Source organism: Cottoperca gobio, chromosome 20, assembly GCF_900634415.1.
Source record: "Cottoperca gobio chromosome 20, fCotGob3.1, whole genome shotgun sequence".
Taxonomy (NCBI): Eukaryota; Metazoa; Chordata; class Actinopteri; order Perciformes; family Bovichtidae; genus Cottoperca; species Cottoperca gobio.
Window position 1 is genome coordinate 16,472,012 of NC_041374.1, and position 17,231 is coordinate 16,489,242.

At 41.2% G+C, this 17,231-nt stretch overlaps 1 protein-coding gene across 15 annotated transcripts in view; it reads left to right on the forward strand.

The window, feature by feature from the left end:
• The window catches only part of LOC115025507 (microtubule-associated protein 4), a 101,706-nt gene that overhangs the window by 64,935 nt on the left and 19,540 nt on the right, over positions 1–17,231 (forward strand). The window contains exon 1 of one of the 15 annotated variants that reach the window (XM_029457819.1): positions 8,005–9,704. The exons of the other annotated variants lie outside the window; for them this stretch is intronic. Coding sequence (XP_029313679.1) covers positions 8,270–9,704 — 1,435 coding nt within the window. The 5' untranslated portion in view covers positions 8,005–8,269. Of the gene's footprint in view, positions 1–8,004; positions 9,705–17,231 lie in introns of those variants that run through there. 15 annotated transcript variants of the gene reach the window in all.

The following is a 17,231-nucleotide window of genomic DNA, read 5'->3' on the forward strand; positions in this document are numbered from 1 at the left end:
GTGTCGCTGTCCACCACGGCGAACAGACTGCATGCCCTCCGGGATAATGAGGGTGATTGTAGGGGGAGTAGAAAAGTGTTGACGGTGACGGTGGTGGTAAATGTTGTAATCAGAGGCAAAGTTTGTGTTTGTGTCAGAGACACAGAGACTACAATGGGTTGAGTACATATACAGTATGTCTATGTTGGCCAGGGGCGCCAGATTCATTCATTATGAATAATGAACTTAGATTAGGCAGTTGAAGCTGCTTCATAGGGAATAGTAGAGTTTTATGTAATTAATTAATAAAACTGAATGGGACACAATCCTCTCTTAAATATGCACTATTTAGGCAAATTCTTTCTTTTTACCACCAAGGAATGCAAGAAATGTGATGACAATGAATAACACATTGATGATCTAAGGGGGAAAAAGTTAATGTGGTGTGATGGAAAGGAGTTAGCAGGCCAGCTCTGATATGACTGGCTGGTCAATATTCATGGTCATCCCAGGGAGAACAGTATTCTCTGAGCAGCCCTTTGATATTTTTCCTGTGGCACTAATGTCGTACATAATCATTCATTTTGTAAGATAAACTTTGTTCTTAGAGGCAAAATCTAATATTTTTTGTCAGCCGGATTTGTTTAGCTAAAGGTAAAGTTAAGTTTTTGAAGTGGGAACCTTACAATAGTGCTGCCTATGTGTACGTTTAGCTTCTTACTTGTATTTTACTTGAGTATTTTATGCTACTTTTATACGTCTTCTCTAATACATTTGAGAGGGGAAATATGTACTTATTACTCAACTTAACGACCGCTTTAGTTACTACATGTATCAAGATTTTACATTTCAAAGAGCCTATGATGAGCTTATACATTACACTGCATTGTTAAAGATTAAGCCACTAATGTTTCCCAATCTCTTTGACTTGTCACCCCTTTCAAAAAAGATTATTGTCTCCCTATCTATGAGTTGTTAGCAATTTTCCAACTTTAATTCTCACATGGTTCAACCTCCTGGTCTGAAAAGTGAAGCCAATGCGGAACGGCCTTAAACACGTATTTTCTCTGATATACAGCAGCATCTTGACTAGAAGTCAATGAGACAATTACCCTACTTCTCACTTGATTTATTACCTCAGTAAATATTTTCCTGACACCTTTATGGTCTCAATTGCTACAGCTTGATGTTCATTTTGTAAATCAAATGAAAGTGAAAGTTAATTGTAATATTTTGGATGCCTAAAAAATGTCCACCCTCCTGGTAACTTCTGGTTGCAAAAAACTAATATTGCATCAGCCAAAATGCCAAACTTGAGGCAAACCATAGTCCTCAAAGCTATAGGGGAAATCAAGGTGACTACGTTCACTTCTTCTTATATAGTCCATGTTTTCATGTAAATAACTGTTCGACGTTCGAATAGGTCAGATTCCCTCAGATTTACAACCAAGACAAGACAAATTGTCTGCATGTGTATGTATCACATACTTGTGTCTTTTTCCGTGTCCGCACTTATACGTGCATAATCATGTGCATTAGCCGTTTACAAATGTGTGCGTTCAGCCACCATTCATTACTCTATCACTAGTTTGCAAGGAGCTGCTTTATGCCTGATAACTGTAATTAATACATGGAGCAAATTTGACCTGTGGCAAGTGGAAGAGTAGATTAGCATAGTGGAATACCCTCCCCGGGGTTTGGAGCACATTAATAAACCTCCTCCTCTCACACACACACACACTAGCTTCCATCCTCCCACCATCAGCCCCCAAGTCTGCAGACAATACCCCCACCAAACCCCCCCCCCCCCCCCCCCCCAAACTATTTCCCCCAACCCCCCATGTGGATTGAGCCGGCACACTGATGAGGAGCCAGTTGCCATAGCAACAGGAGGCAGTTGCTTTGGCGACTAATGGGAAGAGGGGCTACGGAGGAAACAATGGATGTTTAGCGAGGATGGGGGTGTTGTGACGGGCTGCGAAGGAGATGCAATTGAGCTATAAATAGACATATCTCTGTCTCCCTCCATCATCTTTTTCTCCAACATCCCCTGCTGAGATCATCCTCCTCTCTCTCTCCACACCTGTGTTCATCACTACTTCTCTCTATTTTTGCCATTCAGGGGTGAATTAGCTTGTAGCCCAAGCAAAGGAATTTCTCACTGTTTTAACTGACTTGCTGTCTGGCAGTTTCAGATATACCACAGGTCTTGAATAACCTGCATGGGAATGTATAGTACAACCTCATTACACATTAAAGCTTGCTGATAAAATGTAAGACACAAGACAAGACAATAGGGCTGGGCGATATATAAACATGGATTGTGATAGAAACTTTCCTAATATGGAAAATAAGAAACTGCAACATGAAGAAACGATGCATTCGAACCAATAACATAACAGTCTTTTAACATCACATGCTTATGTTTTGGTATCAAAAGTCAGATGGAAAGACAGGAGAGTTGAGCACTGCTTCAGAGAAACGTCAGCAGAACAGTCTTAACAACCTTAAAGACAAAAATGTAAAGATATCAATACCATATCATATATTGATATCATCTGGTATATTAAAACTGTTTCCATATCTCCCAGGCCTACAAGACAAGACAAGAACATGACAGTAAAAAAATAAAACTTCAATGTTCTCTTGTGGATAACACAGCTGTTTCCTGCTCCTTTTCATAAGCCACAGCTTTAGTTTGACTGTATGCTTTCTTATTAGCCTGCATGTGTTATTAGGCACAATGCTTCTGTCACCCAGTGGGATTATATAACACTTTGTATTGTGTGTGTGTCTGTGTCTGTGTCTGTGTCTGTGACTGTGTGTCTGTGTCTTTGCTAGCCAACCAGTCAAACAGGGTGAGGTCACCCATTTGGTGGGTTGTTTGTTCCCATGGGACTCTGGTGTCAGTTTTGTACTTCAAGTGGCAAGCAGACAGGGGGAGAAGAAATTTAAAATGAAAAAAAAGAGAGAGGTGCGACAAACAGAGTCAGAGACTGTACACAGTCCTCAAGCTTGTGTACTAACCTGCCAGCACGTCTACCTGTATGTCTGTCCACACCTTCCTGCCTGTCTTTCTGTGAAGGTGTGATTGGTAAAAGTGACAGTGACTCTGTGGTTTGGTTGATGGGGGATGGGGGGGTTTTGTGATGCAGACAGACAGATATTAAGAGGTAATGAAGCAGGCTGGAGCTGATGTGACTGTACGGGTGCATGCTTTCCATCTGTGGTGACAAGCGGCCCTTTAATGGTGTCCAAACATGTAGGCGTTGTCAGGAGCTGTTTGAAATAGATTGATATGTGGACTGAGGGAAGAAAGAAGGCAAACGCCGATCTCCTGAACCCATTGACCCCATAATGTGTCAGATATACTTAATGGGTAGACATAAGGGTACGGGTATCAACAGCCGTGGCCGGAAGCATTATGTTTTCGGGTTGTCCATCTGTACCATTTTTGTGAATGCGATATCTCAGAAACACTTTGAGAGAATGTCTTAAAACTTGGCACAAACGTCCATTTGAACTCAAGGAAGAACTGATTAGACTTTGGTGGTCAAAGGTCAAGGTCATTGTGGCCTCACAAAACATGCGTGTGCGTAACTGCATAAGAATGAATATGCTAATTATTTCAATTTTACATAATAGGATCATAGGATAAAATGATGAAGTGATGGCATTTTGGACAGGCATGATTTTAAACTGCAGCTTAGCGGGGGAATGCAACTGTGAGGTGCTAATTATAGTATTTTTAAGATTGTAGTGGCATGATTCCCACTAAGAAGCTATTTATCCATTTTTAGTATTGGTAGCACACATAACTGTAGATCCAAGTGCTGTTGCTATACCTCACTATTGCTGTCCTCACCTACAGTGCATTCATTTAGAACTACAAACAGTCACTTCCATCATAGGTGTCTTGTTTTAATGTCTAATTAGTTAAAGTTACACCTGCCAGTCAGTCAGGGCTGATAATATGCAGTGACCACGGTATAAATGTGTACATACAGTACTTTACTTTGAATTTAAAATTTTAACGCACAGTGAATTAATGTTTCTAAAAAGAGTAGGCTTTAGATAGAGCTTTCTTGATATTGTTTTTTTGCATGTCATTCACCAAATAACAAAGCAAACTTTTGAAGAAGACCTGGTCAAACAGGCATCACATGGAAAAAACACAAAATTTGCCCAAAACAACACATGCAAACCCTAAAACTGCGCTCTGCTGCCTGATTGTTACTGACACACCCCCTGCTGCGAATCTCCTCACACTTCCTATAAGTCAAGCTCATGGTGGGTCACCAAAATACCAAACCTGCGTGCCCCTTGATGAAAATGCCACATCCCTGAAGCAAAGTCCCACAATGCACTGTGTTCTGCCATAACAACAACAGAGCTCTTATTGTCCTACATGATGTTGCGCATTCATGAACATGGTAAATCAGATGGAAAGCGTTCCAAACAAAAAAACAACAGTTCAGCCCTTATAAAAAGTAAAACTGGCAGCAACACATGAGGAACAAGACAATATCTTACTGCTATGCCATTACACTGCGAGAGTGATTTGAAAATAGAAGTAATCTGTATGGCTTGCTGTAAAAGAAATGATGCCAGTTTATCAGTTAAGAGTGGGTATTATTTATTTATTTTATCTATAGATGTGGTATCATAAAGACACCTAACAGGATTGTATTTGTTTTTAAAAGGTAAAGTTAAAAAAATATATAAATATATATCAATATTCTCTACCTTGCCATGAACAAATTGATGGCTGTTTAGCACTTGTTTCTAGTTGATTGGGACATGAGCATTTATTTCAACGCACTCTCAATATGACTGCTGCATTTTTAACCATATAAATGCTTTGTCATGTTAAACAGTGTTCTCATTTTAATGGAATTGTTTTGTTTTTTACAGCGTTAGCATTTCTAACACTATACACATGAATAATTTATGTTTGCCCAGCAGTTATCTGGTTCAAGACTAGACACAAACATTTATAATTCTTCTCTTTTAGGGTCTTTAGATATCCATACATTTTGTTTTCAGTTTCGTCTATGGGCTGCCAGAGAGATATTTACTTTTACTTAAAAGTGGCTCTCCACCTTTTCCAATGCCAACTTGGCATGACTCTTTTTTTTCCAGTGGTAAAATGTGGAATGAAAACAAAGCTCTTGTTCATTTAGTGTTTTATGAAGCAATTCTTCTTCTGGGTGTAAAGAAATTTGCAGTTGGACTTTTGTTTAGTAAACTGTTAGAACTCCAAGATTGTTTGGAAGAACCTCTTGAAGTTGAACCGTCGGTCGGGGAAAAAAATATTTTCAATGTGAGGTTTTTGGCCAATCTTAAATTTGTTTGAGATCGAAATAAGGATCAAACAAAGTAAAGGTAGGATTTGTATATGTGTTTTTTATTTAATGGCCCTAAAAAAGACATATGCATGTGTGCATTGATGTACCATTCAATGTACTTCATTGACATTCAATGCAACTGCTTCAAAGCACCACCAAATCTCAAGTGAGTCTCTTGTTTGTGATGCAGTGGACAAACCAGACAGAAAAGTTGTACCCTTCAGTCTTGCCTCTTGTCCTGTCATGGTGTCATAATGCGACATGTGCACCCACACCAAATCTCCACCACGCTCATTCCACTCTAACTTTCCTGTTTACCCTAACTTCCTGCATCTTTGTTGCCCTTTTTCTTCACTTTTTCCCTTCTTGTCTTTTTCTACACCTTCTTTCTTCTCACTCCTTCGACACTCTGATCTTCCTTTCTTTCCTGCTTCTGCTCATTATTCTTGCTTCTGTCTCCCATCTCATCTGGCCGCCCTGATCATTTCCTTCTTCTCTTCCTCTTTTCCTCCCAAAAATAGCCAACCCCTACTTCCACTCTCAGTCCTTATCCCTATTCTCTGCTTCAGCCTCCATCTTTCTGCCCTCATCTGTCTGTATCCTCCTCACCCTCTGTCCCGCCATCTCTTGCCATGTCCCTGTCTGCCTGTTATAAATCATTGTTTTCTGTGGATGTTCAGCCTTTCAATCAAAACAGACAACCGAAGGAACGTCTGTTACCGCCGGCCATTTTGACTGACACTGGACACACACACACAGACACACACACACACACACACACACACACAAAACTGTACAGTACAACAAGCACAACTCGTTCCCACTTGTAATACAACTAATACATATAGGTAATTGTTACCCAGCAGCTGCAAAGATTGGTTTGATATGAGTGTGCCTTATGATGATTTTGAGGCTTTTAATGTGAAACATCGCTGCAGGAAGGGTTAAGTTTCATTGACAGTAGCTGAAGGCTGATCAAAGTAGAAGCAATTAAAATTAATTTGTGAATGAGAACAGTATTTCTCTCAAAAATACAAATCTAGGGCACCAGAGTAGTAAGTATGACATAGTCTTATGTGGTTATAGTGATAGAATTAATCAAGGTAAGAGGTCAACATGGAGGAAGTGTTTGTTTGCATCAACACCAAACAGAATCAAAAATTAAAACAGGAGCAGATCAGAAAGCAAGGAGACGTCTTAATAAATATGATAAAAATATAAAAAGTATGTACTTACCAGAAAGAATTGTACTTCTTATCTCTAATATATGGCTGTTTGTAAAAACTCCCTGCTTTTCTCTGCAGTTGAGGTAAATATAGGTCTCTGCCACTATGTGACAACGTATGGTGTTTTGGATTATTTTCAAGCTTTTGGAAATCACAGTTTTAGTGCGACCAGGAAGACAAAATAACGGAAATGGAGCTGAAAGTGTTTCTGTGCAATGCGTCAAGCTGAGTTCCTGTTAAATGCTTACAGGCTTGACTCAGTGTGTTCGTCTGAGCCATTCTGAATTTGACTGTATTTTTGCATGTACGAGCATGTCTGTCTTTCATGAATATTTCTTACATCTTACGTGGCAGAATGATAACCTAGGTAGATACACTGTTTATGTACTTATGTGTGAGAACTTGCGTGTTTTTGTGAATTGTACATAGCCTCTGTATTTGAATATCCAAGTGTGTGTATATGAGTGTGGTAATATAGGGGGTAATAGAGTGTGATTCTCCACATGTGACCAGATGCAGTCTGACAGACAACAAGCTCTTTTTACCAGAGGCTTTACTCCTCATCTGTCTGCCTTTACTCTATTTCCCATGTCCCCCTCTTCTTCCTCTTCTTCCTCTTCTTCTCTCTCATACTGAGCCCTTACTGTACATTGGAAAGGCTGGGAGATGCATGTATCGTCTATCATACACACATGCTTAGATTGTCCTTTCTTCTAAGACGCATGCAAGTTTAAAATATTCACATCTTCTCACACATTTACACACAGAGTTGTTAATGCTATTATTTCTTTAGTCTTCCCATCTCCTTCCGTCACCTTCTCTCATCTGATTTGACCATTTCTCACTTCTGAACATGGAGGAACAAATGATGTCTGCAACCTTATACCAAGGACCATGTAATTGTTTTCAACAAGGTTTTTTTTTTTTTTTACAAAACCCTACTGGAGAAACAGTAGACGAGACCCCCGCCTTTAAGATATGAGACGAGCATTTTTGTTTTACATAAAGTACAGCATCGGATCAGACAAAATAGAGGAGATATTAAAGTACAGAGGAGGTGTATAAAGGGAAGTGAAAAATGGGAGTTAGATAGAGATAAATGTTAGCCAGAAATGAATTGCATTGCTTTAGGGGCATGTATGTAATGTGTGAGTATGGTTTGGAAAGGTATTAAGTTGAAATACTCTCAAGAAGACAGAGCTGTGTGTGTGTTTGTGTACACGTTGTGCTTTTTGCCATGAGACAGAAAGAAGAGAAAGAAAGGGGTTGAGGGGAGAAAAATGTTCAGTGAAAGAAAAACTAGAGGGGAGGGGGCTTACTCACTCCACCACAGTGGGTGGGATCTGGGAACTGGCAGCAGCCAGTTGGCATCCACAACTTGGTCACATGACTGCTGTAATAATCATTGAGTGAACCAAAGAGAGAGAGAGCGAGAGAGAAAAAGGGAGGGGAACAGGCGAGAGATATGCACATCCAGTTCACCCTCAGTGTGTGTTTGAGTTCAGAGCGGAGGCACAGCACGAGATACTCCAAGCACACATACAGAGCGCACCTGAGTGACTGAACGAAAAAGGAACAACTGCACAAGACAACAAAGGGAAGAAGGAGAGAAGGGAAGAGAAGTGGCGAAAATTACCTTTAGACATCTGAGACTGAGACAAAGACAGCCTGTGAAACAAAGAAAGGGGGAGCAAGAGAGTAGAAAGGAGAGACAGCATGTCTTCTCTCTCTAATCAGCAGCCTGGCTCTCCTTTCTCACAATATAGTGAGCTGTGTAAGGTGCCGTCCTTGGTGCCCACCGTGCCAGATCAGACCTGGGATTGGCAGCCTCCCATAGGCATGGACATGGGCACCCCAAGGGGCCTGATGGTAGGTAGTGGTGCTCTAACACCAACTGGACTTACAGATGAAGACAAGCTTTGCTTCTTCGAGCAGCCTGGCAGGGGCGGCATGGATGCGCAGCTGAAGGTGCCTGGCAGGGTTGGGGGCATCTCTGGAAGCACCTCGCTGGGGAATGCATCTCTAGGTAGTGCAGGGGAAAGCCCAGACAGCCCTCTGTCCTCCTCCCCAACTCCCTCCCCAGCTTCCCCAGGCAGACTACCCTCTGCCCTGGGATGTGGGGGTATCAGCAGGGTCTCCCTGCCACCAGTTCCTGGATCCCCAGCCAGGCAAATGGAGCTGCCATCACCCACTAGTGCTATGCTTCCACACTCAATGGGAGACTCACTGATGGAGTCATCCCCAGTAGATGTAGACTTGCCATCTGAACCATGGAACCACTCCAGTTTTGCTGAGTCCAGCCCAAAGGTCGCCATGCCCCAGGTGGCCCCTAACTACTGCGTCATTGGAGTTGTCAATGACAACCACCTAAAGAGGGGTGAGGAGGTTGTGGCTGGAGCCGGGGCAGCCCTGGGGGCCCAACAATTTTCCGAGGGCTCTTCAGGGAACAACAGCGAGGAGGAAGAGATGGAAGAAGAGGAGGAAGAGTTGGAACCCTGTTTTATGGGGCGAGCTCAGCAACAGAGAAAGGCTTTGCGCCGTGCAATGTCCGACTGTTCCCACCTGTCGGTACCAACCAGTCTAGAGCTGCCTGATAAATACCCAAGTGGAGATGAGGGAGGACTGGACCAGCTGGTGTCACCCATGGGTGGTCCACGTCGCTCACAACACTCCATGACGCGATCGCTTACTGTCGCAGAGGATCAGCCCCAGAACCCCTCGCCCACCCTCTCGGCAGCGGGCGCCACACAAATCGACCTGCGGCAAGCCCCAACTGAACCCCGCCTCTGCCTTTCCCCATTCCCACTGCTGAAGGACAGCAATGCTGGCTTGCCTCTGTCACCACTAGAGGCCCCAGTGGAAGACTTTAAGGTGGACAAGGAACCAGCTGGCATTGTGCTTTCAGTTCCCCTCAGTTCCAAGGGGTTCAGCAGCATGGATACCAGCTCTGTTCTGCCTGGTTGGAAAGTTGACATGGCTAAAGATGCTGAGTTTGAAGGCAATGAAGCAAATACTAAACTCAACACTAGTGCAGGTATAGACTTTGGAGCTGGCAACAAATCGACATGGGACATTGGTCGTGACCTTGCCACTGGTGGCTCTGCTACCCTTGGCTTAAACTCCAGCACTAACCCCTTCATCACAGTGGATGGTAGGTGGAGGTTTATGTTTGCAGTCACCCCCTTTTAACTGTGCTTGTTAACCAACTGTCAAAGTCTGAGTGGCAAACATGCTGATATGGAAAGACAGTATTTATAGGTTAAGCTTTTTCTGCCCACAGTTCTGCTCACAGGATGCAGGATAGTGCTATGTGTAACTCTCACAGACTGTTGAGAAAGGTGTTGTGAATATGATCATGTAATATATGAATTGAAAGACTTGTTGTCGTAACAAATAATTCAGTTACAATGCATGGCATGGAGTATACAACTGAAATCTTAAAAAGATATGGACTGCCACACTGCCTAGTGTAACACCTACTTGAAAGGAGGTGTGGCAGTCCAACAATATAATTCAAGGGGTTTGATGCTGAAGAGTAGGAGTGGGTGCAGCATTCAGGCAGGGAATCAATAAGGTCGAATAAGAAAGATGATGTATTGATCAAGCATCTCATTACTACCCTTTTCATTGAGGACTACTGTTTGGTGAGGAAAATATAAAAATATATATTTTGTGTGCTCTCCAGTTGCGTAGATGTGTATAGATTGTGGGTGAGCTGGTCTATTGATGAAGGCAGTGATTGTTCATTAATTGTTCCAACCCTTCATTTACTGACAGTCAGTTTAAAACCAGACTTTCTTTTAAATTTAAGCTTGCAAATGGCTTTGGGTTAGAAATAGCTGCAGAGGCAGAAAGGAGGCGTGTCAGACAGCGAGAGAGAGACGGAGAGCTGAAAAGCTGAGAGAACTCGACAGCAACAGAGCAGCCCCCCGCGGGCTACTTGACATTCCACAATGGTAGTATCTGTCTCGGTCTCGGTTTGTTGGTCAAACACCGCGTGCCAATTTAAGATACAGATCAGCCACAAATGGTACAGAATGTGTGACGAGATCCATTTATTTGTGAATACTGGAACAACAGGTATATTGTCTTAGTTATTGCATTTGTGGACACAGGTGGCTGTCTTCATGTGCCACTGAATGTGTCTGAATCCGGATTGTTCATGTGCATACAAATGTGAGTTTGCAGTACAATGAGCTTAAAGCTTGAGGTCGCATAGTAGCTGACTCTCCTGCTGACATTCAGATACAGGGTCAGTGTAACACAGCTCATTATAGCTGATAGAGGCTTTGTCTTTGTCCAATCTCATTTTCTCTCATACGCCATGCTTTCCTCATTTTCTGTTTGTCTACAAGGCCGTCTCCTACTCTTTACTTCTGCCTATCTGTTGCTCTGAGTGCTCATTAGATTCTTGCTGAAGACAGGCAGAGCCAAGATGGCTGAAAGCGGGTCATGGTCACGTCAAATGATGCCTCTGAGCCAAAATGGGGTCACTGACTGGGAAGTGCGGCCCAGTATGGTGGTGCTCTCTACAATGACCATCTTTATTTCACTTTGTGTCCGTCTCACACTTTTTCTCTCTTCTCTTTTTCGGCCGTCTCTTTGTCTCTTTCTTTTTCTCTTTGCTCACACGGCGTGGTTGTTTTCGCCTCCCGCCACATAGCCAAGTGTGGCAGAGGCTGCCAGGCTTGCCGCTGGAAAATTAAAGAGGCAGTGGTCTTTATTTGCAGGCCCCTGAAGTCTAAGCAGGAGCATGGCAGAGTCATCGAGCCACAGGCTTTGTGTTGTTTTTATGCATCCATTCGCTTTCTTACCGATGTCATGGAAGTATTTTTTGTTGCTTCTGTTGTTGTGTAAAAGCCTTTAATATCCACACTGGATAAATCATAAAATGCACGACTATTTTCTTGGTTCCTTGAAACAAAACATGTTTTGGAGATACGTTTTCCCCAAACTGATGTAGTGTAGTGCAATAGGTCTATTGTATGACCTGCAAATGTGCAAAAATACTATGGCTTTGTCTTAGCTCCATTTCTCTAGAGAGGCTGTGGGAAATAATGATAAGCAGATTTGAAAAGGAAGAAAGAGGATTAGGTGGGATAAAAAATGGGAAATAAAGAAAAAGGGAGGGAGAGTTGCAGATGAATGTATAAGGATGGAGAGCGGGAAGTATAGGTTTAGGTGAACATGGGCAGATTAGAATAGCATAAGCAATAGATGGAATGATCAAGGGAAGAAAGATGAAAAAGAGAGAAAGAAGGATAAATCGGAATGAGTGTTTCTGAATATAAGTAGTGCACAAAGCAGAGATCCCACCGGTTTGAAAAGAAAGGGTTAGTAAAGTTAAACCAAAAGAGGTCAGAGTTCAGTCCAATGGCTTGCATTTCGACAGACACAAAGCAAATCTCACGCTAAACATACACCCGGAGTCAGTGTGTAGCTCTTCTGTCATTTCATTTTATTTTATTTCATAATATTTCCTGGGCAGATTTGCAGCCGCCTTCACTCAAATCAAGCACATAGTTGTCACATAATGTTCCGTGGGGCGCATTGAATTGAATGTTCTCTCCAGCAGCAGCCCTAGCAAATGGCTTTGGGATATTGGCATGTTTGCTTTTGCTGATGCATATCTGTTTCCACACTTGTTTGTTTGTCTGCATGCAGGCATATCATTTGGTTCCTGTGTGAATAACTTTGTCAGTATGCGTCTGTGTATTCAGATGTCTTCCTGCATTAATGCGTGTATATTTGTGCATTTTGACACCTTTTAACCCTTGATGTTTCGAAAAAGTTGCACTTTTCCTTCTTCGTATCATAACTCAATCAAACTATAATATACAGACTTTTTTTTCTCCAGTGAGTATCGAAAGTAAACCAGTACATTTCTGTCAGAAATTGCTTGCACTCAATGACTTTCAAAGTTGGTTAGTTCAGATTTCCATAATAACAGCAAGTCGTTGTTTGTTATCTAAGTCAGTTGAACAAAGATGTAGATGAAGTGAAGATAACGTTTGTCAGTACCGATTACAAACTGGCTCGATAGCTGACGTGCTGACGGATTCGCGGTATTTGCGCTTTTTGAACCAGCTTTAAAATTGACGTGTTATCTTAAGTGCTGTGATGTGGGTTTAATTTGTGCCAATGTGAAGAGTGGTTGAAAAAGTGAGAAATATTTAAAGAAAAGTGTTCAATTTTAAAAAGGAATTTTGTTAGCGCAGGGGCATACTGCATCCCAAATAGAAGACAATTAAAACACAAGGCTTAATCCATTAGAGTTAGTTGTTGTGTTTTTCCATTCTACAATATCAGTACATTTTGTGACAGAACTATGGTATAGTGTCCAATCAGCATGGCTCTTATATCCCTGAAACTCTGTCACTCCTCTCTGTCTATTTATGTAAATACAGTATATGCACATGAAAACATGTAGGCATATAAGCAAAAATCCAAATTGTACTAAATTGCATGAAAAACAATCCAATACAGTTTAAAAGTGTCCTCACAGTACCACTCGCACAGCCTAACCTCTCCTGAAAATAACAATAAGTAGCTTGCCCAGCTAAGACATGACATACATGTTGTGGAAACCATAAATACAGTCAATGGTTCAAAGGGTTCAGCAACTTCACTGCAGACTGTTGTAACTCTTAACTCATAAGCTGCCCCTGAGTCTTTATTAGACAGCCAAACAGAGGGTGTCACACTTCAGATCGGACATTAAAACCACAAAGTCCACTGTCCAATCTGTTACCTCTTCACAGCCACTTTAAAGTGTCTGCCATGTTTGATGTGCTACCAAAGGGCAGTGATGGAGTGCAGCTTTTACTTCACAATGCAGGCAAACTCCACTCAGCCAGAGAACTTCAAGTGTTGTAAAGCAAAGAATGTTGATAAGAAAGTGTCTGTAAGAGCTGATTTACATAATAAGTAGCTTGAGGAGCCAAATGAAGGCTTTAGAATTGGGTCCTAAATAGTGTATTGAGGATGTAAACTTAATTTGGCCCGAAATGAATTTGACCCTCTGCTTATTTGCTTTAGATTCCTTGTGGAAGATAAAGAATATTATCTTTTTCAATTGCATTTCCCCCTTCAATGGAGAGGACAACACGTTCATGAACTAAACTTCATAGATCAGTGTAATGCAAAAAGGCTGAAGAGATATACCCACAAAGAAGCAAAGACATTCTTAAATGATTAAATCCCAATTCTTACTCCACAAATGTCAGACATGCCTACTCAACCTACATTTATATATTTTTTAAACGAGACATATTAAAGAGTTATTTTAATGGGAGAGTAGACTCTGCATATTTTACCATATTAATAAGACAAGAAGAAAAGGTTGAGGAGAGGCCAGGCTTAACAGCCCTAAATGAGCTGTAAGTGTTATCATTATGCTAATTAAACCTTTGAATGAATTGGCTCACTGCACCCAGGTGCTCATTGTTCTCTGCTGTCCTGAGCCATATTTTATACAAGAGGCAGGCAACCCTGGGGCATCCTGGGTCCTCAGCTGCTAATGCAGCAGGTTGAGATCTAACTGAAAACCCTAGGTATCAGGGTCTGTGCTGGGCTTTTTCACTCATGCAGAGCAATGATGCACTGCAGAACATTATTGCAATATGAAGGTTCAGATCAGATGCAAATTCATATTGTCATGACTGCACTTTGAGAGTTATTACTGACACCATGCTTGACCTCCACTGTAGCAGCATGTTCTCATGAAATATTTCTCTCAGTAATGCCCCCCATCACCAACCTACACCCTCGAGGCACACTGGGATTGATGCTTATGTCTGGTGCCCTGTCAATAATTAATGTCCCTCTCTAGGGAGGTGAATGATTGCTTTTTTTCTTTCTCTCTTCTTGTTGCTGTATAGTCCACACACAGGTCACACTTTGAGCTCATGTAATCTCTTTAAATTCCCTCCGGTCCCATTGTTCTGGAGTTTTAGTCCTATCTTCATCACATTTGTTCCTAGAATTTGCGATCGAAGGGATAAGAAAATCTCCAGGTCTACATTTAGTTCATAAGAATTGAAGCTGCAGGATTGGGTTAAAAACGGTGACAGGAGAGAAATAATGAACAGTGGATTTTCCCATCTGCTGTGATGACATCTCTATCAAGACAGAAACATTGGCACAATCAGTGTTTTTTAAAACAGGATGATGAAGATAATAAAAATAAAAAATTAAAAAAAATTAGAAAATGAACAAAGGAGCATTGCAAACATGAGTAAAAAAAAGAAAGAGAATTGTGAAAAAGTCCCACAGTAAGATTGTGAGAGTGGGTAGGTTGGGTTTCACTTCCTGCTGTTTGCTTAAATTAAACCTTTTCCACGGGCTTTCCACAGCTCTGAGACATATCAGATTTCTGCCCTGATTAGAGGATCATGTTCATCTCCTGAGTCTCATTGTTTACAGTATAGGAAAAAAAAGTACTTGTTTTTTTGTTTTTGTTTACTTTCATCCCTCTTGTTCTTTCCTTTCTTTCCTTTGTCTTGTCACACTGCTGTCTCGTTTTATTAAGGTCAGTCCTTCTATATAGTCACCTATTTGTTCACTCGGTTTGGTTTGATGTCTGTGACTGTTAAAGGCCTGGGTTCGCTATATGTTATATAAGCTAACAATGTCATTTCATTCTGCTCAAAGCCTTACGCCCCAATTCCCTTGTCTTGTTACCTCCTTTCCTTCCCTTGTTGTCCTTCTATCTCTTTCAGTCCCTTGTGTTTTTAAAGGTCATTATTGGCATGGTACCATTTTCCAAAGAAGCTATAAAACAGAAGCTAATATTAAAAAAAAGAACATCAAAACGGATAAGGAAGTGAATGCGTATGTTTTTACTTTCCAGTTCTCCTGTTTTTCACCTCTGTATTAGTCTTTCTACCCGCTCTTTTTCCATCCACCCCCTCACCTCTAAATCTGCCAATCAATATTTCCCACGCTGACTCTCAAGCATTGGAATCAATCTCTCTCCCTTGGCTCTTTCTTTTATCATCATGTTCCTAATTCTAAGTCCTCTGACGTCATTGCCCTGATTAGTCTGCCAAAAATAACAGGAAAATTGAAAGGCCAGTGAAGTGACTGTGAGTGAGAATTAAATCTTGATTTGTTTTCTGTAAAATTTATTTTTTTGTGCAACATTGCAGATGAAAAACCTGCAGTCAGTTCAAGAATTGGTGAAAAGTTGATGTGTCAATGAAACACCTAGCACTGATGTATGTTGTCCCAGTTATTTTCTCTTTACTTGTCCCATGTCCTGTTTGATACAGTGGGCAATGAAGCCTGGAAGAGGCTATAAAAGCTGAAAAGAAAAGCCAATAAGCCTTTTGATGACCATTGCGTGGGCTTCAGTACACATAATGATGTGAATGAGTCCCAATTTCATACAACTTAGGTCATATTTTCATAATTTTGGCCATAAAGTTATAGTCATCGATTTAATAGCTAAGATGTGGAAATAAAAAGAAACACAGGTCAGGTAAATACACCGATTAGTCCGATTTCGTAGGAAGAGATGAAAAGCCAAATGGTCGATCCATTACAAAAACTGCCAGTTGTCAACCTCCATCACAATTTACACACTGACTTCCTGGATACACTTGACCTAACATCAGAGGATCCCGTCCTAAAATTGGGACACAGCTAGAGTCAGTAGCTCTGAACGTGCTCAGCCCGGCCCATTGTTAGGGCATTATCACCTGAGGTCGTATGATGCAAATGTTTCGCTCAGTGAGTCAGCACCAGAGAAATATCTTCTTTTGGCTTGTTCATACAGCATGATATTTTGGTCAGGCAGCACCACCATCCAGACCCGTAGTATGTTTTTGTATATTTTACTTTTACTTTCTTCTGTAGTCTCAGTGTCGATCAGTGTTCTTATTTTCGACTGAACCCTCTTCAAGAAAAAGTACACTCTCAAAAAAATAGACTGAAGATAGACCTATTGATTTTTGTCAAACTTGGTTTGACACACGGAGCTCTCTCATCAGCTCATTTCAAACTTTTGATGGATGGTCTGGAAGATCTCATACAGACACCACCTGTATCGTCATGCATTTATAGGTGCAGTTAATCTTTTAAGATGTTTCAGAGACTTTTGTTTTTGTCCACATTTTCTACTTTTCCATCCAAACTGCTCATATCCTCGCTTGGTATGGTAGCCTAGGCAACAGGAAGAGATCTGTTTTTTTATTATAAGCTATTTCTTCCTTATCAGATGGTATTTGACAATAGAGATTTATCAGGACAGATGGGGAGAAACAGGAAAGATGAATGAGATGGTCGTGACAGGCGAGTGAATCTCATTTATATTGGCCTGTTACTCCTAAAAAAGATTTTAAATGTGTGAAAAATGATGATTGTTTATTACTTGGTCCTTCAACACATAGAATAGTCATAACCGCTTTCAAGCACTGGAATCAGTCTCCACAGGACAAGGACGAATATCGCTTCAGTGAACCGTGCAGGAGCACAGGGAACATACTGATAGGGTTATGGGAAAATAAAATGGTCTTTTCCTACTGAATGTCAAGGACATCTTCCTCTGCGTTTTTAAATAACAATGTATATGTATTCAGAACGAATCACTTTACAACATGACCTTAGATTATTTTCTGTACCGTATGGTAAAGCAGCCAGTACACAGTGCCATCAGCGATGCATACATTATGCAGAC